Source organism: Cololabis saira, chromosome 5, assembly GCF_033807715.1.
Source record: "Cololabis saira isolate AMF1-May2022 chromosome 5, fColSai1.1, whole genome shotgun sequence".
Taxonomy (NCBI): domain Eukaryota; kingdom Metazoa; phylum Chordata; class Actinopteri; order Beloniformes; family Belonidae; genus Cololabis; species Cololabis saira.
Genome location: NC_084591.1, coordinates 23,099,866 through 23,124,436, shown reverse-complemented (window position 1 = coordinate 23,124,436; position 24,571 = coordinate 23,099,866). Strand labels below are relative to the sequence as shown.

The window sequence follows — 24,571 nt, the reverse complement described above, 5'->3', positions numbered from 1 at the left end:
ATATGTTAAAACAAGAAAAAACGTGTTTTTCATAATAGGTCTCCTTTAGTGAAGCCCTAAGAATGTCATGCATCTCATGTACGGTATATAGTAACCCTATAATAAACACTGATGTACGTATGTTTTACGTATGTGTTTTTAGTACCTCACTAAAGATTCTAATTTACCCATGAAACAATAAAAATAAATAAACAATGTTTGGAGTGGCGTGTGCATGGTGTACTGAGTGTTTTTGGACATTGTACTTGGTGTAATAAAGAGGGTGCTTGTTACGTCAGGTGTTTTTATTCAAGAAAATACATTCTTGCACAGTAAAAGCGCTCAAACGGTTTCTTTCTTTTTTTTAGACAATTTCTCCAGTTTTGGAAAATACTCTTTCACAAGGAAAAGAGGAAGCTGGTGTGGGAAGGAACAAGGGCAAGGTGGTATAAATTTGGATACAGAGTTTTGTGCTGTGCCCAATATTTCAGTGGATCCTCTGCTCCGTCCAGAAGAGGAGCAGAGAAGTATTGCTGCATCTTCACTATAGCATCTGCTGTTGTGTTTGTCCATTTTCTTGCAGCCTCAGCAAGCATCATGTCCAGAAGCATCAGACAGAAAAATAACTTGCTGATAGGTTGCCATCTATTAATCATTTAATAAAAATGTTATTTAGCAGAAAATTTCACATAAAATTATCAAATTACCAGCAGCACAGTTAATTAGTCTTTGACACGCATAAAGTCTAATACTGTTATTCTCTCGGTGTGGATCGTTCTAAATAAGCATTTACACTTGTAAACAGATACTTAATAGTAATTTTCAAATACAAAAAAATGTATTCAATTCAATAAACTTTCATTTATCCCGCAAGGGCAATTAATTCCAGTACAGCCCGTCCAAGAGAACAAATAAACAAACAGACAACATAAGACATGGGTAGACAGGTTCCTGAGGCCGGATCTAAAAAGATCAGCGCAGTCCTTTCCTTAGATTCCCTTAGATTCCAAGATGAACCACCTTGGGCCCCTGAGCAAAGCCCTATCCCTAATTGCTCCATGGCGTGTGTGTCAGATCAGATCAGATCAGATCAGAAGTCGCTTTGGATAAAAGCGTCTGCTAAATGACGGCAGTAGTAGTAGTAGTAGTAGTAGTAGATAAGAAAAGGAAAAACTGATGGTGTGTTCTTTGACGTAAAGCCACTGTATACAGCAATACAACTTCTGACCACATGAGGGAAGCATATCACACAAGACTCATGACCGTTTTCCAATCTGCATACTTGTTTGCATTTCTGTTGGTGTATTCATGATCAGTGTTCACCAATCAGTCGCAGTCCAAGTACTCTTCCAATTCAAAGTCTGCGTCTACACCACTCTATATGATAATTATTTATTTGTTTACTTATTTTTTCTCGAATTAATATTCTTAATTTATGTATCTACTTTCATCATCTTACTTACACACACACACACACACACACACACACACACACACACACACACACACACACACACACACACACACACACACACACACACACACACACACACACACCTAGATACATGTCATTGTAACTGATGTCGTCTTTTGTCGCTGTTTGCACTGTATGTTAATAAATAAATAAATACATTAAAAAAAAAATCAAAGTCTGCATCTTGTCAAGTACGGTTGAAATTCCCAGAATCCTATTATATTGACAACAATGGGAGATTTGTGTAGACTTGAGATAGGGGCATATCCCAGAATGCATCAACAAGTAGACGTTATGTCAAACAGTAAAGAGCAGATTTAATAGTTTTTTATTTGTATAATCGAGTGTTTGGGGATTTTTTTTCTCATGCAAGAGTTCTTTTACTGTCAAATTTGTGGTTCAATAATCAAGATATAGCCTTTTTGAAAATTTTATTTGGAGTCTTCTGAGTTTTTTCTATTCACCCCCACCAAACTTTATTTACACCAAATGAAAAACAAAAAAGGCATACAAACCGTTAAAAAAAACACATCACACAAAGTAAGGGGTTACTGACACTTTTGCCAGAGGAAACCGTGGTCCATTCTGAGTGTATTAATGTTCAACATTTTTATTTTATATTCAATTGTAGATGTTTTAAATATGTTAGCCTGCTACCTGAGCAGTGATACCATCAAGTAAAGAAGCAAACTACAGTTCCAGTTACATAAAGATTGAAAAGCACCATCTCCTGAATCCTACATACCAAGTACAAACTACCAAGTAATTCAATCTGAACTTGGTGTACTTCAAACTGGGAAACAGCTTATATGTCAGATGGCTGGCTTATTACACAATTAAGTGAACCTCTAGTGGGACAAGACCTGCCGTTACAGCAAGACTGTCCCCACAGCAGATCAATGTCAAGACGCTATTTTACAAACCTGATTAATATACGGTATAAACGACAAATCCTGATCGATGTAGGGTTGTTGTAGTACTACTGATCTCTAACTTTTGAATACAGTAATCCCTCGTTTTTCACGGGGGTTACGTTCCAAATAGAACCCGTGATAGGTGAAATCCCCGAAGTAGTAACCTTTTTTTTTTTTTTTACAAATATTATACAATGAAATACTTAATACATTGAAACCAAAGAACAAAACCTTTTTACGGGCCCAAGCAATTTGTTTAACAAATAAAAGTACTGTATACTGTACCTGTAAAGGTTTTTTTTTTTTTTTTTTTTACAAATAACTACTGTACTGTACTGTAAAAAAAAAAAAATTCTAATCAGGCTTCAAATTGCGGAGATCAGAACCGCCCCACCACGACCCGAGTAATAGGATTTGAACGGAAGAAAATGAAAAATGATTATGAAAAAAAAATACAATAAGTACAGAAGGACAAATTGTGACTTGCGCGTATTTCACTGCTCTTCTGACTGTGCCGCTGCATCCTGACTCCGCTATGTTCGCTCTGCAGAACACAATGCAAAATGCAAATCCATGAAGCAGTGAGACAGTGAAAGGTGAAGGGATTACTGTATTGTAACCTCACTAATTGTTTCATCTGATACAGAATTCAGTCCTCTGTATCCAGTACTGATAAGTTGTTGTCTATCTTTTATCTTTTACTTTTATGCTCTTTTTTTGTTGATACCCAGCTCAACTGATATGGTTCTTGAGGAACCAGCAGATCAATGTCAAGTCTCTTCTGCTCTTCTTCACTCTTAACTGTCTTGTAGCCCAGCAGTGACATGGCTCCTTCACACACTTCCTGAACACGTTTGACCTTGCTGTAAGGCAGCATGGTGCGCCAAGCCTGGGAGACGTTTGTAGCATTTCGAGAGGTAACTTGAAAAGCTGGGCCTTTACCCTCTCCATGTGTGAGTGTGTAGATCCAGTCCTCCAGTTGTGGGGTCATCCCTAAACCTACAAACTCATAAATGTCATTAACCTCCTTAAGTGGGTTGCGTGCCACATCCTCATAGCGAACTAGTTTGTAGCGTCCTTTCAGAAATGGAGGGGGCTTCAGTACAGCCCTCTCATTAATGCGTACATGGCTGCGGCAGATCTCCTGAATGACTTGGTACTGCACCTCAGCAGCTGGCACCTTTCTCTGCTCCAAAACAATACTGTCATCTCTAGAAAGTAATGGGGCTGACTCCTCTCTGGACCTCAGCACGGCCCGGGGGTCTCGGACCAGATGGATGATGCGGAGATCCATTTTTGGGTCCTGAAAAAGAGGGTAAAGGGATTCTAGCTCAAAAAATCGCACTTCTTTTAACACCACGTGACTGTACGTGCCACAGGCCTCTTCCACCTTCTGCAGGCCTTGAAAATCACATTTCTGGAAGCACTGGGGTTCACTGCTCATCTGGTTACGTGGTGTGAGGGGACAGGCAGGCGGGGAACACAGTGCTCGACTGTGACTCCACATGAACAAATTGTATTGTTCTGGCAGGTAGGAATCCATTACTGAGAAGTCACACTGGAATATACTCCGCATTAGATCCCTCACAGCCATCCGAAGCAGTCGTGCAGTCGGTGACTTTACTGTGGACCACACATGCCAAGCAGGCTCCATGAGATAGAAGACAGACGGGTGCTGACTGAATACCTGACCCATGAAGGATGAGCCCGATCGCCATGACGACAGCACCAGAACATGAACTTTACCAGTGGAAGGAGGAGTGTCGGGTGGTCTGCGATGAACATAACATCCATAGAAGAGCACCACTACCAACCCCTGAAGGATCAGCAGAAAAATCATTCTGTTGAATTTCACTTTGCCTAATGACATCATTGCTGTGGATATCTGTCAGCTCCTGGTTTACAGCTCCTTATTTTTGTCTTTCGTGCAGGAGAGTCACACCGCCTCTGCAGATAAAACAAACAGAAACAAGAAAGTGAAGGAGAACATGTGAATTTGACAGTCTGTCTGAATCCTGTCTCAGATACTCTCCCCAGCATCGGGGTTATGCATATGTTTGCACTCTCTTTGTAAACCTTTTTGCACAGTTTCTTTAGGGCATCATTTTCTGCTGAAGTGTTTTTTTTAATTTGCATCAAAGTGACAATTATACCAGACAGTCAAAATATGGGAATATTACATTACTTTGTAAATAATTAAAACAAAACAAACAAAGAAATTTTATCCTTTAGCGCAATTTTATCCTTTAGTCTTAATAGACTTAATAAACCAATGAAAAGTAATTTTATGAGGCATAACATTGGTTAACTACAGTTGCAATCAAAATTAAAGCTGCAAGCAGCGATGAATGGGCCCTGGCACCCTTGTGCAACGTTCAGGCTGCAGTGGAAGCGCTTGTATGACTTGCATGTAGATGTCTTCAGGCCTGGACATTTAGCGGATGACACCAGCCACGACTCTCTATATCAAACCGTTCAAAAGTTATGGCAGAAAATAGGATCTATCAAATATTGACCAATCAGAAGAAGGGGCGGGGCTAATATGCACCAATTAAGGTGAAGGAGTCAAAACCGAGTCCGATGACACCACCCACGACTGTCTATGTCAAACCATTCAAAAGTTATAGCAGAAAATAGGGACTATCAAATATTGACCAATCAGAAGAAGGGGCGGAGCTTATCCAGGCCAATGTAGGTCGAGTACTCAATACCGAGTCCGATGACACCACCCACATGTCTTTATCACAACCCGTTCAAAAGTTATGGCAGAGAATAGGGACTATCAAATATCGACCAATCAGAAGAAGGGGCAAGGCTAATTTTCACTAAATTATGTCACTAAGTTATGTCAAAACCGAGTCAGATGACACCACCTACAAATCTTTATGTAAAACCATTCAAAAGTTATTGCAGAAAGTAGGGACTATCAAATATGGATCAATCACTTTTTGTCGTCTATCGTCGCCACAGTAACGCTTTTGACTGAGAAAAGTAATGCGCATCGTCGCGGGATCCAGACGCACATTTTGATGTATAACACACCTGGGTGCACGTTACAGTTCGGGCGTAGAAGCAGCCGAAGAAATGGCATAAAGTGTGCCAAAATTACACGATTCATTGAAAATGGCCGACTTCCTGTTCGGTTTTGGCCATGTCGCCAAGAGACTTTTCTTTAAGTTGTGACAGGATTTTCGTGCATGTACGTCAAACCGTATTGTGGGGCTTGAGGCACAAAGTTTTCTAGGGGGCGCTGTTGAGCCATTAGGCCACTCCCATTAATGCAAACCATTAAATATCAAATTTTCCGCCAGGCCTGGCTTGCGTGTAATATTTGGTGACTTTTGGGGCACGTTTAAAGGGGGAAAAAGGCCCTCATTTCGTCGGAAGAAGGAAAAAAACGAGGGAAAAAAATTCCTACAGATACAATAGGGCCTTCGCACTGTAAGTGCTCGGGCCCTAATAAGAACCAATTAAATAGCTCAACACAACTAATATTACAAGTGGTTTCTCTGAATTCAACACAAAATGCCACTCGTAATGCTACTGCAGTCTCAAAATTATTCAACTCCTTCATGACCAGGAGCCTCATTTATAAAGCTTGCTTGCGCACAAAACAGGGCTTGAAAGATGCGCAAGCTACCTTCTACGCAAAGGTTGGGATTTAAAAAGAAAAAACGAACCGAAAAATGTGCGTATCCCTACGCCAACCCTGACCCTCCCGTAGGAACATACTTAAGATATGGGGAACTGGCGACGCAGGCGGTGAGGTGGTAAAATGAAGCCAGATTCATGTCATACTCTTAATAATGTTATCACATATCAGACTTATAATATAATAGCGCTGATCGTGTCCCTCTGTGTTTGAAGCACAGCATCAGTCAGGATTCTGCTGCTGCCGCTGCAGCCGCGGTGAACACGCCGTGCCGGGCACCTCATAGTTTAGGGGCTCTACGGAGCCCCCTAATGGGACACAGATTTTTTTTTATATATATAATGAGTTTTACGAGCGCGTGAAACCTTTACGCGCGGGCGTAAGCCTAAATTATGGTTCCGCGTTAAAACGATGCAGAGCCTACGCCGTAGGGTACGTGACGACGCGCACCTACGCCGTAGTCTCTGCGTTGGTGTGACGCGGAACCATAAATCAGCCTTGAGCAGCACTGAGGGAAGAGGGGAGGGGAGGAGGGGGAGCGGGGTTGCCGTCCCGTCTTCGCATCGCCTTCGCACAGGGTGTCTTGATGATTTGCAATTACAGGCTGAGCATACCGTTAGTTTTTAAACTGTAAAAAGTGGGGGGCACAAAAACATGATTTTGAAAAGTGGGGGGGACATGTCCCCCCCTGTCCCCAGTGGAAATTGCGCCGTGGCACTCACAGCGTTTAGCGCAGCAACGGCGTGCTGCCACTCACTCGCTTTATTTTATACTATTTATATACTTTTTCTACTTTTACTGTGACCACCAAATAATGTCGTTTTCCTGTCCTCCACCTCATCCACAACATCTCGATCTCAGTCTCCGTGAAATTTAGTGGCACGGTGGCTCGACACGTCTCATTCATCCTGACGCCCAAACAGGCTGCAGGAAGCCACTGCACATGCTCAGCAGGCTCATTCATATGCAAATACTACTTTGCATTGCCCATTTATTGTATGAAGTGGGCGTGTAGAGGGCGGGATATGAGGCGAATTCAACTGCGCAACCTTCCAGCTGGACTGTGATTTATAAAGCGAACATTGCGTGCAAGTGTGCGTGAACATGGTTTTATAAATCCAGATTTTTTTTTGCACTCGCCATTTTCGGCTTTTGGGTTTACGTGCACTTTTAGTATGAATCCTACGCACTCTTTTATAAATGAGGCCCCAGCATCTTTAGTACTTAGTGCTGTCATGACCTGCTGCAAACGCGATGCATAGCCAGACATCACTTTCTGGCAGCGCTCCTGGGGAATCTTAGCTCATTTCTCATGGGCAAAAGTTCACTAATGTTTTTGGGTTTGCGTGCTGCAACCACTTTTTTTTTATCCCAACAGACATTTTCAATGGGGTTTAAGTCAGGTCACTGTGATGGCCACTCTAATATCTTCCAGGACTTTTTCTGAAACCAGGCCTTGGTGGACTTTGTAATATATAATATCCATCCATCCATCCATCCATCTTTTTCCGCTTATCCGTTCCCTGGTTGCGGGGGCAGCAGTCTCAACAGAGATGCCCAGACTTCCTTCACCCCAGACACTTCCTCCAGCTCTTCCGAGGGGAGTCCGAAGCGTTCCCAGGCCAGCCGAGAGACATAGTCTCTCCAGCGTGTCCTGGGTCTTCCCCGGGGTTTCCTCCCGGAGGGACATGCCTGGAACACCTCCCTAGGGAGGCGTCCAGGAGGCATCCGGTACAGATGCCCAAGCCACCTCAGCTGACTCCTCTCAATGTGAAGGAGCAGTGGCTCGACTCCGAGCTCCTCCCGGGTGACCGAACTCCTCACCCTATCTCTAAGGGAGCGTCCAGCCACCCTGCGGAGGAAACTCATCTCGGCCGTTTGTATCCGCGATCTTGTCCTTTCGGTCACTACCCAAAGTTCATGACCATATGTGAGGGTAGGTGCGTAGATTGACCGGTAAATAGAGAGCTTCGCCTTTAGACTCAGCTCCTTCTTCACCACGACGGTCCAGTACATCGACCGCATAACTGCGGACGCTGCACCCATCCGTCTGTTAATCTCACGCTCCATCGTTCCCTCACTCGTGAACAAGACCCCGAGATACTTGAACTCCTCCACCTGAGGCAGGAATTCTCCACCCACCCGGAGAAGGCACGCCACCCTTTCCCGGTGGAGAACGATGGCCTCGGTTTTGGAGGTGCTGATTCTCATCCCTGCCGCGTCGCACTCGGCCTCAAACCGCCCCAGCACATGCCGAAAGTCCCGGTCCAATGAAGCCAACAGGACAACGTCATCCGCAAAAAGCAGAGACGAAATCCTGTGGTTCCCAAACCGGATCCCTTCCGGCCCCTGGCTGCGCCTAGAAATCCTGTCCATAAAAATTATGAACAGGACCGGTGACAAAGGGCAGCCCTGCCAGAGTCCAACATGCACTGGGAACAAGTCTGATCTACTGCTGGCAATGCGACCAGACCGTGACCGAGACCGTAATAGAGGGCCCCGGACTCCATACTCACTGAGCGCCCCCCACAGAATGGCACGAGGGACACGGTCAAACGCCTTCTCCAGATCCACAAAACACATGTAGACTTGTTTGGCAAATTCCCATGAACCCTCGAGCACCCTGCGGAGGGTGTAGAGCTGGTCCAGTGTTCCGCGACCGGGACGAAAACCGCATTGTTCCTCCTGAATCCGAGGTTCAACTATCGGCCGTATTCTCCTCTCCAGTACCTTGGCGTAGACTTTACCGGGGAGGCTGAGAAAAGTGATCCCCCTATAGTTGGAACACATTCTCCAGTCCCCCTTTTTAAGAAGCCACTCCAGTGGTACTGTCCCCTTCCTCCATGCAATGTCGCAGAGGCATGTCAACCAAGACAGCCCTACAACATCCAGAGACTGCCCTGCCACTATGGAGCTTACGAACTACCTCAGTGACCTCGGCTTGGGTGATGGATGAGCACGTCCCCGAGTCCTCACCCTGTGCTTCCTCAGTGGAAGGCAAGGTCGGGTTGAGGAGATCCTCAAAGTATTCCTTCCACCGTCAACAGCTCCCCACCAGCACCGTAAACGATGCCGGCAGAGTACTGCTTCCCCCTTCTGAGGCGCGGAACAGTCCTCCAGAATTTCCTCGAGGCCGACCGAAACTCTTCCTCCATGGCCTCACCGAACTCCTCCCAGACCCGAGTGTTTGCCTCCAGGACTGCCAGAGCCGCGGCCTGCTTGGCCTGCCGGTACCCATCTACTGCGTCAGGAGTCCCACAGGCCAACATACCCGGTAGGACTCCTTCTTCAGTCTGACGGCATCCTTTACTTCCGGTGTCCACCACCGGGTTCTAGGATTGCCGCCACGACAGGCACCGGAGACCTTGCGTCCACAACTCCGAGCCGCCACGTCGACAATGGAGGCAGAGAACATGGTCCACTCTGACTCAATGTCCCCCACCTCCCCCGGGATCTGAGAGAAGTTCTCTCAGAGGTGAGAGCTGAAGATGTCCCTGACAGAGGGCTCAGCCAGACGTTAAAAAAAAAGCGCATTATATAAGTTCTGGCCGTCCACGGCACCCGTTGCCTGAGGAAAAGTATGGTGGACTGAAAAATGGAGAATGAAAAGAGACTTTTGAACGGCTAGTTCACCTTCAAAAAGATGCCCAGATGGTTCGCTGGACAAGACTAAAGTTATTTGCATGTACTGTCGATTTGAAATGAATTACCATCGAAGTACGTCGAGCCTCACTTGCATCCAAACACGACCGATGCAGAGAGCGCAGTGCAGCGTTACACCAACCGCACCAACGCAGAATGGTGCGCGTCGGTCCATGGCAGACCCCCAGTAGCGGACAACCTGCGCCGCAGAATCGCACTTTGGCTTTCTTTTTTTAGCCTTTTTAGCAGGGCGAGCTGTTACAAGTAATGCTGGAGGTGGTATTTTTGGCTGCTTTTTCTGCGCAATTCTTCAGCAAACGTGACTGGAGTGTGTGAAGTTTTCCGGCAAGATTTTCAACGTGACGAGTGCGCGCATGGGACAGAGGGGGGCATGGGCGGGACTTAAAATGAAGGCATCTGATTGGTTCTTTCCCCCCTGCCAATCCTCTGGTCCTCTGACCAATCCATGCCATTCGGTGCGCAAAAAACAGATTGGTCAGAGTTTTTACAGGATTAAAGCTGTCAGAGAGGTCGGATTTTTTTCTTTCATTTTTCTTAACACATTATTCACTGGCTACTCTCAGGATGGAAGGACCATTTCACCCAGTATAACAATAAATGTTTTTGAATACGATTACAGACTATATCTTTAAGGGGACGTTTTTCAGTCTGGTTTCAGAATGCATCATAGCACAGAGACAGAACTGGTTTGAGTCACGAATTACCTTCTTGTGGCCTCAGATAAGGGGTTATTGTCCATACTGGTTCTACTGGACCTCAGTGCTGCTTTTGACACTGTAGATCATAAGCGTTATGCTTCCTCCTGTTCCCTCTCGAACACATTGTTTTGCTGTTGTGTTTTATTTTTGGATGAGACTGTTAAATTGTTTTGCTTTTTTTTTAATATGATGCTTTTAATTTGATGGGTTTTGTTGTGTTTGAGACAAAGCCAACAATAAATAAATAAATCTTACAGGTTAGAGCATGTTGTTGGGATTAAAGGGACAGCTCTATGTTGGCTTAAATCATATATATCTGACAGATTCCAGTTTGTTTATGTACATGAGGTTTCTTCAGAACAGTCAAGGGTCTGTTATGGTGTTCCGCAGGGTTCAGTGCTAGGGCCAATCTTGTTCAGTTTATACATGCAGCCATTGGGAAGTATAATCCAGAATCATGCCAGACACTTTCATTGCTATGCTGTTGATATGCAGTTCTATTTTTCTATGAAGCCAGATGAAACATAACCGTTAGTTAAACTTCAGGCATGTGTTAGGGACATCAAAGACTGGATGTCCAGAAAGTTTTGCTTCTAAATTCAGATAAAACAGAGGTTATCATTTTTGGTCCAAAGCATTTTAGGAAGGGATTAGATGGTGTTGCAATGGCTTACAGTGCAACTGTGAGAAGCCTTGGTGTTTTCTTGCCCTGGTGTTGCATATATTAATCAGGTTTGTAAAATAGCATTTTTCCATCTCCGTAATATTACAAAGATTAGGAACATCCTCTCGCAGAGTGATGCAGAAAAACTAGTTCATGCGTTTGTATCTTCTAGACTAGATTACTGTAATGTGTTATTAGCAGGATGTCCAAGTAATTTGTTGAATAGGCTCCAGCTGATCCAAAATGCAGCAGTGCGAGTGCTGACAGGAATCAGCAGGAGAGACCAGTGTTAGCGTCACTCCATTGGCTACCAGTAAAATTCAGGATCCAATTCAAAATTGTATTACTTTCATATAAAGCTCAAAACGGCTTATCTCTGCAATATTTGCAAGACCTGATAGTACCTTATGTTCCTAACAGATCTTCACTGCCGCTGGATAGCAGAGTTGTCCTCGTTGACAGAAGCGGACTTAACAAAATAGCCAGAAACATTAACGAAATTTCCCATTTCCGTTATACACTTTCAATTTTCTGTGTTTCTGATGTCCTTTTTCTTTTTTAATTCCCGTTTAGCGCTCACACTTAGCTTCTCCATGTCCGTATTTTTTGTACACTGAGCAGGTTGCCTAGCAACGTTTGAAGCCATGCAGCAACATGTTCAGTGTACATTGATTGGCGTCATCTTTGACCAGGACTCGGACAGTCTATCATAAAACGGGAGATAACCAGATATTTTGCTCGTGCCCTCACTGCCTTGGGCCCTTTAAAGGTTGTGGGGCCCTGGTCAATTGCCCAGTTGCCCATATGGTTAATCCTGCCTTGCTAAACACCTGTTAAGTCTGAAATAAGAGAAAGACAACATGACATCAGCATTGCACAGGAGATGCTTCAGTGTCAAAAGACCTCCAACATTGTTCCATCCAGACAAATTTCCTTGCGTCCTTCAGCAAATTGATAAGAGGCGCCACAACAGTGAAGAAATTTCTACAAAAACTATAGTATCCGCCCAAACCCAGAAAGCACACAAGCGCTCTTATAGTGGTCGGTACAGAATATTGCACTACTGCTTGGACCTTAATACTGATAGGACACAGTTGGCCTTGACCAACCACTTGCCCCAGATAAGTCAGTCACTCTAGCAAATTCACGTCGCCAAATTGACTGAGCCTTGCCAAAGGAGTAAACAACTCTTTCACATGATCCAAATTAGACTCCATGTGTCACAATAGATGACCAAGTCATCTAAATACACCAGACAGCCCTCCATGTCACCAATAGATGTTTATTGTCCCCGTGGGGACATTTGTTTGCAGCAAAAGACAAACATGGCAATTTGACAAACATAGCATAAAAACAGGGACACAGAACAGTAACACAGACACGGTGCATCCACTTATACATAATATTGCCCAGCCAGCTGGGGTACTATTTCCTAGAAATATTTAAAAGTTTAATGGCTTGGGGTATAAAGGACTTGTTTGACCTGTTTTTAGTGAACAAGGGGGAACAATAACGCAGAGCTGATGGCAACAGTTTAAAACTGGAAGTGTAAGTGACAATAACCCGGTTCATAAGGCGTTTAAGAGTGGCCGGCGCATTTCACAACCCAAAAGGCACCACGGCATAGGAGTATAAGCCTCACAGCATAACAAAGACAGCCAATTTTCATGCCTGTTTGGACACGTCATGGAGTGGTTGATTAGGACCCAAATGCAGGAGTTAAAAAAACAAACTGGATTTAAAAAATTTAAAATCCTGACTGGACACAATGAAGGTGGAAACAGTACGGACCAGCAGGGAGCAAGGGAAAGACAAGATATACACAGAAGGGTAGACACAGGGACACAGGAGCAGACGATCAGGGCGGATGGGAACAAGGGAAGTCAAGACAGAACTGAAACACAAGGACACTGGGTTTCAAAATAAAACAGTAACTAAATACCAAAAACTCTGACAACTGACAGCCATTTACCAAAACGCTTTGTTACGAATGAGTGTACCGTTACACCCCTACTATTGACACAAAGTATTCCCTGTTCTTTAAATAACACTCAGACCAGTGCCAGAAAGTCTGACCCAATTCTCCAATTGTTCTAGCAATACACCATGGTCAACGCCTTATGCTTATGCATGGTTCCTGGGCATACAAGTTGTTCATTTCTGTTCAGGTGAACCAGTCCCTGAATACTTATGGCACTTTTCCACTAGTACCTACTCGGCTCTACTCATCTCATGTCGGCTCGGCTCCACTTGTCCTAGTTTCTTTTCCATAACAATTCAGCACCTGGAGCAGAAGTAGGCGGGGTTGGAGCGAAACTGCTGTGACGTATTTGATTTTTTTTTAATAAAAACTATTTGTTAACCCATCACTAGATAGACTAGGAGTGGTGGACTGCCTTTATTCTTGCACTCAGGGAGCAATTAGGGGGCCACTGGTCAACAATAAACTCAGACAAGAAAATCACTCAAATGTGGCAGCTTTCCTTGTCTCGATCTGTAATATTATTTGACAGTGGAAAATAGCCGTGCAAGAATTTTCAATAATAAAAATAGTCATCAACGAATTGAACTGTCCACTATCGTCTGCAAAAAAACTAAATGAAATAAATAAATCAACAGTGAGCCAGAGTTGCACATGCCTAATCGAGTACAGCGTCAGGTAAACAATACAGCGGCGACACCAGGGCGACTGGCAGCAAAGTTCATTAAAAGATATGTTTTGGAATTGTGTGAGCTAAACGAAGAAGAAAACAACACTAAAAATGTAAAACATGGAGGAGATGATATATGTGCTGCTGGGTCTGTGGCTTGTGTTCGATGTCAAGTTAAAAAATTAGACTGAGAGAAGCTTCAAGCGGCGATGCTTTTTAATTTTTTTTAGTTTGTCTCAGCGCTGCTGAAAAGTCCCTTGGTAGCTGCAAGCAGCTATGAAGTGACAGAGCTCCTGGTACATCGTTCCTTATCGCCCATCTAGATCCCTTTTTAACTCTCTCCTCAGCCACCAGGTTTATGAACATCTGCACCTCAGAGTTGGATCATGAAACAGACTTTTGCGCTGCCATTGCCTGTAGAATAAAATGAACAAGAAGCCGCCATCAGAGTTGCTCTTTCGCTGATGTCCACATCCTAACTCAGATGTTGACGGCCCCGCCCCCTGACCAATCGTTGGCCTGTAGTGTGATGACGTCAGATACAGCCGACTCAGCCGCTTATGGCGCTTTTGCACTAGTACCACTTCAGCTCGCTTCTACCCGCCAAGGCCCCGTCTTGCGCTTTTGCACTAGGGGCTGAGGCGGGTAGAGCCGCTCCAAGCAGATACTTTTTCTGTAACCATTCTGGCGAGGTTCTAACCGGGCTGAGCCGGGACTATTTCCGACGTCATCACATTACAGGCAGCTGATTGGTCGGGGGGCGGGGCCGGCAGACGTTTGAATCAGGAAGCGGGAGTCAACGCGAGAGCGACTGGCGGCTCACGGCGATTTTATTATAAAGCGCAAACGTCTGTTTGGTGATACAACTCTGAGGTGCAGATGTTCATAAACCTGGTGGCTGAGGAGATAATTAAAAAAGGGATGTAGACGGGCTGTTTTACTCTCAGCCGCTCGCGGCTCCAGCTGATTTCTCATCAGCGCCGACACAAACAAAGGTGTTGCGCAATTGAGTACGTCACAGCAGCTTCACTCCAACCTGCCCGCTTCTCACCTGGCTGTGGAAAAACAAACGGGGACAAAACGGGTGGAGCCGCGCCGAGCCATGTCGGGCTGTTTAGGTACTAGTGCAAAAACGCCATTAGAACCTCAGCAGAGTAGTTACAGAAAAAGTATGTACTCGGAACGGCTAGACCCCTAGTGGGAAAGCGCCAAAATGAGGCGAGCCGAGTCTGAGTAGGGTACTAGTGGAAAAGTGCCAGTATATAAATATGCCAACATACCTTTTTATTCTCCTTTTACAACCCACACACATCACATGTGTTTGAACCTGACATACTTAAATTATAGTAAACATTGGTAGTGTTTGTTTTTCTCCCATTTTACAAACAAATGAGTGAAAAAGTAAACACAGGTGACAGTTGGCAAATGTCAAATACTGTTCTAGATATAGTGCCAAATTTCTTGTCTTTTATTGTTAATTAGCACATCATTCAAACAATCTTGTGAAAAATTTAAAAACTTAGAGTTAAATAAGAGCCATTTAATAATTATGAGATTCACTAATCGCTTCAATAGTCGGAATAGAAGTTAGTTCCAGCCCTAGTGGAAAACGTCATGTTTGACAACCTGCTGAAAAAACATACAATCACAGTCTAAATTCCCACTGCAAAACTTTACAGAAACACCTTCACCTACACTCTGCAGCCAAACTGAAGACCGGGTCAATAAACTAGTCAGGATTCAGTTACATGTGATATATATGTGATTTGTGGACTCATTCTAGCTCATTCTAGATTTACTAAGATCCTAAATAAAGAGTACTAAATTGCGTGTGCACTGAAAAAGTTTGCACGTGCGGTGCAAACTTTGCGCCATGGAGAGTCTGGATGGAAAGCAGGATAGTCGCAAGCGCAAAATGAAATTTGATGAGTTGGAGTTAGAGATATTAGTGGAAGAGGCAAATAAACACATTCATGAACTACAGCAAAGAAATTTAAACATTACCAAAAGAAACGCAATATGGGAGAAAATCTGCGATAGAATAAATGCAGTTGGTAAGACAAAAAGAACGGCAGATGAGGTTAAAAGAAGGTGGCAAGATATAAGGCGAAGAACTAAAGAAAAAGTGGCCTTTAATAAAACTTCGGCAAACAAGACAGGTGGAGGGCCTGCAGAAGAGATGCCTCTAACCAGCATTGAGCAGCAGCTGCAGCTCACCTTCTGCGAGGAGCAGATAACTGGGATACCGGGGTATGACACGCTAGAGCCAACTGCAGAACAAGGTATAGGCGCACAATAAGAAACACTTTTTTCTCCATGAAAACACATGGTTTATTTATTATCACAAATAAAAAAATGAATGTGCCTCCTGTGGCAACCTTTTGCTGAATAATACTCGATTTAACATTCAAATATCCGTGTTTGACATCATTCAGTGCGTCCCGAGTGGATGGGAACCGTATGTACCTGCCCATCCTGCGTAACAGAGCGTTGAGGACAGTGGACAGCACACCTGAAAAACTGCTTTGGGAGAGCCCAGCAGAAATGGCTACAGTGCGCTGGAATGACCCTGATGCGAGGAAATGAAGAGTTGAGAGCAGTTTCGGCAAGGCAGATATGGCGTTACTCCTGCTTGTGACCGGCTCCAAATCAGCCCTTAACTCATTCAACAGCTCCAAGATGGAAGCGCTAGATAGTCGATATGTTTCAACTATCTGGTTTTCATTCATTCCAAACAAATTTACACGAGTCCGAAAGACTCTCTCTCTGCGTATTCTTTGATTTTGCCATGTCGCCTCCTTGCCACAATAACAGCAGCCATCAGTGCGTAATGCTGGCAGATTAGCACCTATCTTTCGAACGTATTAAATACAGACGCAATCACAATCCCCGCAATTACTTTCGGGCTTGGTAAATCTCATTGCGTTTGGTAAATGAACATATTTGCATTTTCCCCTCCCAGTATTTAGCGCGTTCTGCCGGGTTCCCCTCCGCCTTGATTATTCATCAGGGCAAAAGTACTAAATGAACTGCGTGTGCTATTTTGCGCATTTGAGAGGCGCAGTCCTCTTTGCACGCTGTTAGTAGATCAGCTTGCACATTGGTTTGCGCGTGATGTCAAGTTTGCACACGTTTTTACGCACGCAAACCTTTAGTAAATCAGGCCCTTAATGCTTAACTGAAAGTGCAATGAAGATGCTGGGTATGGAAACTCAGACTAGCATTGAACAGATAAGAAGTTATCTTTTTGCATTTAACTGTTTAAAGTATTTTTCTTCATCTTTTAACCTCTATTTTTTTACATTTCAAATAAATATTTTGGTGTATTTAAAGGATTGGTATCTTAAGTTATTGGATAAAACAAATATAAATGGACCAGTAAGAATGAGCTTACTCTGGGAGGACCACAAGGATCAGAGGACTTTCATGAAAATGATTTGATTTGCTGTTACTAGACTATAAGCGTAACAGGAAGACTAGAGGTGAAGCAAAAATGGTTTGATGTGATGCTGGATGCAAAAAAAGCCTTTAATCTACATCAACAAAACCTCACTACAACCAGAGAGGAACGTCCCAAAGTTCTCTGCTGTCAATGATAAGGGTAGCTTTGTCGTTAATGTGTAATACCGTGCTGTAAAGCAATACAAACGTTTCCCAAGAAACAATCAGATGTGGAAAGATGTAGAAAAATAAATATTTGGAGTGGCATTGCAAAACCACCGCAGCTGGTTGTCCTGTGTTTGTTGTAGGGAGGGAGGGAATACTTTTATGTCTTGGATAAGTGACAAAGCTATCAATAAACCACACTGACAAGAGACTTACAGTAAGGGTTAATCTATGCAGGCTGACCTCTTTTACATTAAGCTCAAGACAAAAACTATAAATGATGCGTCCCATTGCATCTATTACTCATAATCAATGTGTCTGAAAGTGTTTTATTATTGTGTGTGTTTATGATTTCATCTCAGGTATAAACAAGGGAAATACATTTTAATTGGTACAACAGCACTCATTTAGTGTATTGTAAATTGTTTTGTCTGAAGAGCATTAAACGCTCTATAATGTAATATTTTAATTTGATCATTCATTAATAATTAATTTTCTCCACCATTAAACTTAAATGTGGGGTAAAAGGAAAAACGTGGACAGCTGAAATTCATAACAAGGTCACAGAATCTGAGGGGTCACAGAATTCGGTGTAACACCGGTTTTGGCTCCACATTAACTCACTAGAATGCCATTAACTGAGTTTTATGAAGCCCATTGTGAGTACTCTGGAGGTCACACATTGTCCATAATTGACTGATAGTTTGGTTTGTTTTTCAGGATTTATGTATATTAATCTAATTAGAGTTTTTATCACTGAAATTATTTCGGTTGCAAATCAGAAAACTTTAATGAAAACAGATTAAGCCATGACAAATCATCGTTTTAATTTTGTATTGATATAAACAAACAAAAAAAACATTTTAAAGCATTACCGTTAACTTTTCATCAGTGGTGCTCGGTGCTGCTCTGCTCCAGTTTGAGAGCCAAAGGTGCTGCTGCTGTGATGGCAGTTGGCTGGAGGGATACTGCTGATTGGCTGATGAAGACCAGGAAGGGCGGTGCCAGAGACTCTTCAGACATCCATCAGCTGCAGTAGCACTACTAAAACACTACGAAAACTAATAAATGTGTACTTACAGCATATATGCCCTTATATATACCATATATTTCCATCAGAACATTCAAGTATTATGTGTGTACAAGGTGTAACTAACTATATAGATTTAATCATACATATTGTGGAGAGTGATCTTGTCTGAGAAGAGCAGTGTGTGGGGGAACTTTTGAGAGAGGAGAGCCGTGAAAAGAAAAGAGCAACTATGTGCTCTTTCCCTGCTCTCCAGCACATGGCTGAGGCCCTAATGTTATATTTGTGCCACATCAGGACATGTGGTTTGTCTGTTTTGTATATTGTTAATGTATTAAGAATGAAGCTCTGGCTTGTAGGTGCAGGTGTAGTGGATGACAGTTACAGATGGAATGCTCTCAGGTTATGTCATGTGTCCCTACATCACGGATGGCCTTCTTGCAAAGCGGAATTGTGGTACATTATTATGAGCTGTGCTCATAAGTGTGGGTTTTAGTGTCATCATTATGCCAAATGGGCGTGTACGCATTTTGTTGAGATGATAACCCTTGAGTCTCCTTGATTCTCATAAAATGTGTATTTGGTCAATTATTTGGCAATGAATCTGTTGAAAAAGTTTATATCCCTTTAAATTGTGCCACATTTGTGAGAAAAAGCATTTGTGGGTTGAGCAGCAGAGTTGAGCATGTAGGTTAAGCACCTCAATGACTTGCCAAGTCTTTCTCCACCCATGTCAAACAACTTAAATATTACATTTCCGTTGTTCTCATGGAAATGTGTATAATGACAATACATTTCTATTCTATTCTATTCTTGTATTGACTCTCATTTGGTTTTGTTAATTGGTTCACCTGCAACAAATGCTAAATGAAGAATGGGAGTTCATCCCACACCAGTGAGGTGGAGCCAGGCTGTTGTAGCTGGTAAGGTCTCTGTTTGTTCAAAAAATAAATAGTTAAACTGCCAATATGTCTTGCTCTTTCAGACGTCAATCACCCAATCCAATAAACCGGAACCCAGAACCTGTTGGAGCCACTCTCTTAGTTCAGAGGTCACAGCCCCAAGTACTCCAACAACCACTACCACTGCTGTTGCCTTCAATCTTCACATATTTTCCTCCTCTTTCCACCCTTGGTACTGATGCTTTCTTCTGGAGTTTCTCTCACACAAAGAGACTCTGAAAATGAAATCTAAAATGCCATAATAATTACTACTATAGCAAAAAAAAAAAAGATATACATTTTACACTTATGTTAATGTTATATACTATCATGAAATCATTATTTATTATTTTCCCTCTAGGAATTACTCACTCACTCACTCATCTTCTCCCGCTTATCCGTTACCGGGTCGCGGGGGCAGCAGCCTCAGCAGGGATGCCCAGACTTCCCTCACCCCAGACACCTCCTCCAGCTCTTCCGGGGGGAGTCCGAGGCGTTCCCAGGCCAGCCGAGAGACATAGTCTCTCCAGCGTGTCCTGGGTCTTCCTCGGGGTCTCCTCCCGGTGGGACATGCCTGGAACACCTCCCTAGGGAGGCGTCCAGGAGGCATCCGGTACAGATGCCCAAGCCACCTCAGCTGACTCCTCTCAATGTGGAGGAGTAGCGGCTCGACTCCGAGCTCCTCCCGGGTGACCGAACTCCTCACCCTATCTCTAAGGGAGCGTCCAGCCACCCTGCGGAGGAAACTCATCTCGGCCGCTTGTATCCGCGATCTTGTCCTTTCGGTCACTACCCAAAGTTCATGACCATAGGTGAGGGTAGGGGCGTAGATTGACCGGTAAATCGAGAGCTTCGCCTTTCGACTCAGCTCCCTCTTTACCACGACGGTCCAGTACATCGACCGCATTACTGCGGACGCTGCACCGATCCGCCTGTCAATCTCACGCTCCATTGTTCCCTCACTCGTGAACAAGATCCCGAGATACTTGAACTCCTCCACCTGAGGCAGGACTTCTCCACCCACCCGGAGAAGGCATGCCACCCTTTTCCGGTCGAGAACCATGGCCTCGGTCTTGGAGGTGCTGATTCTCATCCCTGCCGCGTCGCACTCGGCCGCAAACCGCCCCAGCACATGCTGAAGGTCCCGGTCTGATGAAGCCAACAGGACAACATCATCTGCAAAAAGCAGAGATGAAATCCTGAGGTTCCCAAACCGGATCCCCTCCGGCCCCTGGCTGCGCCTAGAAATCCTGTCCATAAAAATTATGAACAGGACCGGTGACAAAGGGCAGCCCTGCCGGAGTCCAACATGCACCGGGAACAAGTCTGACTTACTGCCGGCAATGCGAACCAGACTCCTGCTTCGATCATACAGAGACCGGACAGCCCTTAGTAGAGGGCCCCGGACTCCATACTCACTCAGCACCCCCCACAGAATGGCACGAGGGACACGGTCAAATGCCTTCTCCAGATCCACAAAGCACATGTAGACTGGTTGGGCAAATTCCCATGAACCCTCGAGCACCCTGCGGAGGGTATAGAGCTGGTCCAGTGTTCCACGACCGGGACGAAAACCGCATTGTTCCTCCTGAATCCGAGGTTCGACTATCGGCCGTAATCTCCTCTCCAGTACCCTGGCGTAGACTTTCCCCGGGAGGCTGAGAAGTGTGATCCCCCTGTAGTTGGAACACACTCTCCGGTCCCCCTTTTTAAACAGAGGAACCACCACCCCGGTTTGCCACCCCAGCGGTACTGTCCCCTTCCTCCATGCAATGTCGCACAGGCGTGTCAGCCAAGACAGCCCTACGACATCCAGAGACTTGAGGTACTCAGGGCGAATCTCATCCACCCCCGGTGCCCGGCCACCGAGGAGCTTACGAACCACCTCGGTGACCTCGGCTTGGGTGATGGATGAGCACGCCTCCGAGCCCCAACCCTCTGCTTCCTCAGTGGAAGGCATGTCAGTCGGGTTAAGGAGATCCTCAAAGTATTCCTTCCACCGTACGACAATGTCCCCAGTCGAGGTCAACAGCTCCCCACCAGCACCATAAATGGTGCCGGCAGAGTACTGCTTCCCCCTTCTGAGGCGCCGAACGGTCCTCCAGAATTTCCTCGAGGCCGACCGAAAGTCCTCCTCCATGGCCTCCCCGAACTCCTCCCAGACCCGAGTTTTTGCCTCCAAGACTGCCCGAGCCGCGGCCCGCTTGGCCTGCCGGTACCCATCTACTGCGTCAGGAGTCCCACCGGCCAACATAGCCCGGTAGGACTCCTTCTTCAGTCTGACGGCATCCTGTACTTCCGGTGTCCACCACCGGGTTCTAGGATTGCCGCCACGACAGGCACCGGAGACCTTGCGTCCGCAGCTTCGAGCCGCCGCGTTGACAATGGAGGCAGAGAACATGGTCCACTCGGACTCGATGTCCCCCGCCTCCCCCGGGATCCGAGAGAAGCTCTCCCGGAGGTGGGAGTTGAAGATGTCCCTGACAGAGGGCTCAGCCAGACGTTCCCAACAGACCCTCACAATCCGTTTGGGTCTGCCCGGTCTGTCCAACCTCCTCCTCCGCCAGCGCATCCAACTCACCACCAGGTGGTGATCAGTTGACAGCTCAGCCCCTCTCTTCACCCGAGTGTCCAAGACATGCGGCCGAAGGTCAGATGAAACGACAACAAAGTCGATCATTGACCTCCGGCCTAGGGTGTCCTGGTGCCACGTGCACTGATGGACACCCTTATGCCTGAACATGGTGTTCGTGATGGACAAACTGTGACTAGCACAGAAGTCCAACAACAAAACACCACTCGGGTTCAGATCGGGGAGGCCGTTCCTCCCAATCACGCCTCTCCAGGTATCACTGTCATTGCCCACGTGAGCGTTGAAGTCCCCCAGTAGAACAATGGAGTCCCCAGTTGGAGCACCATCAAGTACTCCTCCCAGGGACTCCAAGAAGGCCGGGTACTCCCCACTGCTGTTCGGCCCGTAGGCACAAACAACAGTGAGAGACCTATCCCCGACCCGAAGGCGCAGGGAAGCGACCCTCTCGTTCACCGGGGTGAACTCCAACACATGGCGGCTGAGCTGGGGGGCTATAACCAAGCCCACACCAGCCCGCCGCCTCTCACCCTGGGCAACTCCAGAGTAGTGGAGGGTCCAGCCCCCTTCAAGGAGCTGGGTTCCAGAGCCCAAGCTATGTGTGGAGGTGAGCCCGACTATCTCTAGCCGGTATCTCTCAACCTCACGCACAAGCTCCGGCTCCTTCCCCCCCAGCGAGGTGACATTCCATGTCCCCACTGTGAGGGTTGATGTCCAGGGATTGGGTCGTCGAGGCACCCCGCCACGACTGCTACCCAGCCCACAATGCACCGGCCTGCCATGATCCTTCCTGCGGGTGGTGGGCCTACTGGAAGACGGACCCGCGTCGCCGTTTCGGGCTGAGCCCGGCCGGGTCCCACGGGCAAAGACCCGGCCACCAGGCGCTCGCCTACGAGCCCCGACCCCAGGCCTGGCTCCAGGGCGGGGCCCCGGTGACGCCGATCCGGGCGACGTAACGGTCCTTGATCTTTTCTTCTTCATGGTAGGCTTGTGAACCGCTCTTAGTCTGGCCCGTCACCCAGGACCTGTTTGCCATGGGAGTCCCTACCAGGGGCGAAAGTGCCCCCGACAACATAGCTCCTAGGATCACTCGGGCACACAAGTGATCCTCTAGGAATTAATAAATTTTTTTTGACTGAATTGAATGAAACCTATCTAGCTTTTGTTATAGCTTTAATGTACAGTCGGACAGAGTGTGACATAGCAGAGGGAGAACGACACTACTGAAAATTAGTATTAGTCTTTTCCTGATCATGTAGTACGAAGAGCTAAAAGCTAAAGGACATACTTCATTAATGTTATCTGACATTTGTTAACTTCTTCAATGTCAACTATTTGATGGATTAGAAAAAAACTCTTTAATTAGTCTATTATTCTATTAGGTTTCCATCTATTGATCAGATAATTTACATGTAATTTAGCAGAAAATTCCATATATAAAATTGTCAGATTACCTGCAACATACTATTTAAGAACCATCCACACCAGGAAAATAACAATCCTAGAGACTTTATTAGTGACCAAAGCTGTAGGCATTTACAGCTGTAAACATACATTAAATAAATAGTTTTTAATGTAAAAAAAAACTAAAATATTTTTTCCCTTGAGGAAGTACGTCAAAAGACATGGAAGGTATTTCCATTCTTTAATTCACACCTCTTCCAGCTCTCTCTAGCCCTTCACAATAAGAGTCCATCTTCTGGTGTGAAACGCATAAATCTTAGTGTCCACCACACCCTAATTATTCTGATTTCAAAAAATTCTGAAATCCTAACTGATTGATTGAATTTACTGATCTAAAACAATGAAGGTTTACCTCATTTCTTTTCCATAGGACAAGGCAATAAAATATATATTTTTTTATTAACTGTATGGAAACTTTTAGTTGAAACTGTAAATGGTCCACCCTAACACCATATGGCACCACTTCATTAAGTCCACGTTCTACAAAGTGAATCCCAATGTGTCTCTCAGTCATTCCCACAAACACTCATATGGTGCTTAGAGGAACTTAATTTGTGCTTAATGTTGATTTGTCACTTCCAAAATAAGAATATGTCCGAATAACTATCCCAGACAGAGACAAACAACCATATGCTCACACTTAGTCCTATGGACAGTTTATGATCAGCCTAGCATGGATGTTAGTAGACAGTGGGAAGAAGCTGGAGTACCTGGAAACCAGACAGACATGAAAATATGTAAAGTCCACACAGAAAGGCAGACATTTTCTGTTGCATGTTAAAGGCTCAGCTGACTCAACTATACTGCTGGCAGTATCTCAGTCGAGCTGAGGTCCTGCCAGTCAGATCTCTTGCACTAACCACTTTCACTATGAATCAGGAAAACGTGTGACTGAGGGCACCACCAATACATCAAAATCTATCATTTGTGGTAGATTGATGGACTGGGGAAGTGCTCAGGGTGTACCCTGACTGCAGGTATTATTGATGGCTGTGTGGCGAGGCGTAGTGCAGAGGGGGAAGTTGTCCAACAACGCCACCTGGGGAATTGCACCCTAGGAAATAAACTCGACTCAGTACTGGGTCTACTATGAGGTCACACAGATTCGTTACACCAAGTTTATAAAAGAGGACATGAGACGGACTTCCAAAAATACATACATTAGTTTTATTTAACAATTATTTACTAGATTTAAAATGAACATGTTCTTTTCAACCCAAGTGTCTGCTAAAACCACAGTAGGTT

At 45.1% G+C, this 24,571-nt stretch overlaps 1 protein-coding gene across 3 annotated transcripts; it reads right to left on the bottom strand.

Moving 5' to 3' along the window:
• Nucleotides 1-1,875: 1,875 nt before the first annotated feature.
• LOC133443917 (carbohydrate sulfotransferase 6-like) lies at nt 1,876-18,254 on the bottom strand. 3 transcript variants are annotated; one of them, XM_061721268.1, is made up of 3 exons: nt 18,177-18,254; nt 3,758-4,314; nt 1,876-3,670 (listed from the first exon to the last, which is right to left on the bottom strand). In XM_061721268.1, exons 2-3 carry the CDS (start codon nt 4,238-4,240, stop codon nt 3,059-3,061), a joined length of 1,095 nt encoding a protein of 364 aa, XP_061577252.1. In that variant the 5' UTR covers nt 4,241-4,314; nt 18,177-18,254; the 3' UTR covers nt 1,876-3,058. The 3 variants fall into 3 exon arrangements, with proteins under 3 accessions (XP_061577252.1, XP_061577250.1, XP_061577251.1); XM_061721266.1 differs by having other exon boundaries at nt 1,876-4,314; XM_061721267.1 differs by lacking the exon at nt 18,177-18,254 and adding an exon at nt 15,913-15,966 and having other exon boundaries at nt 1,876-4,314.
• Nucleotides 18,255-24,571: the final 6,317 nt, after the last annotated feature.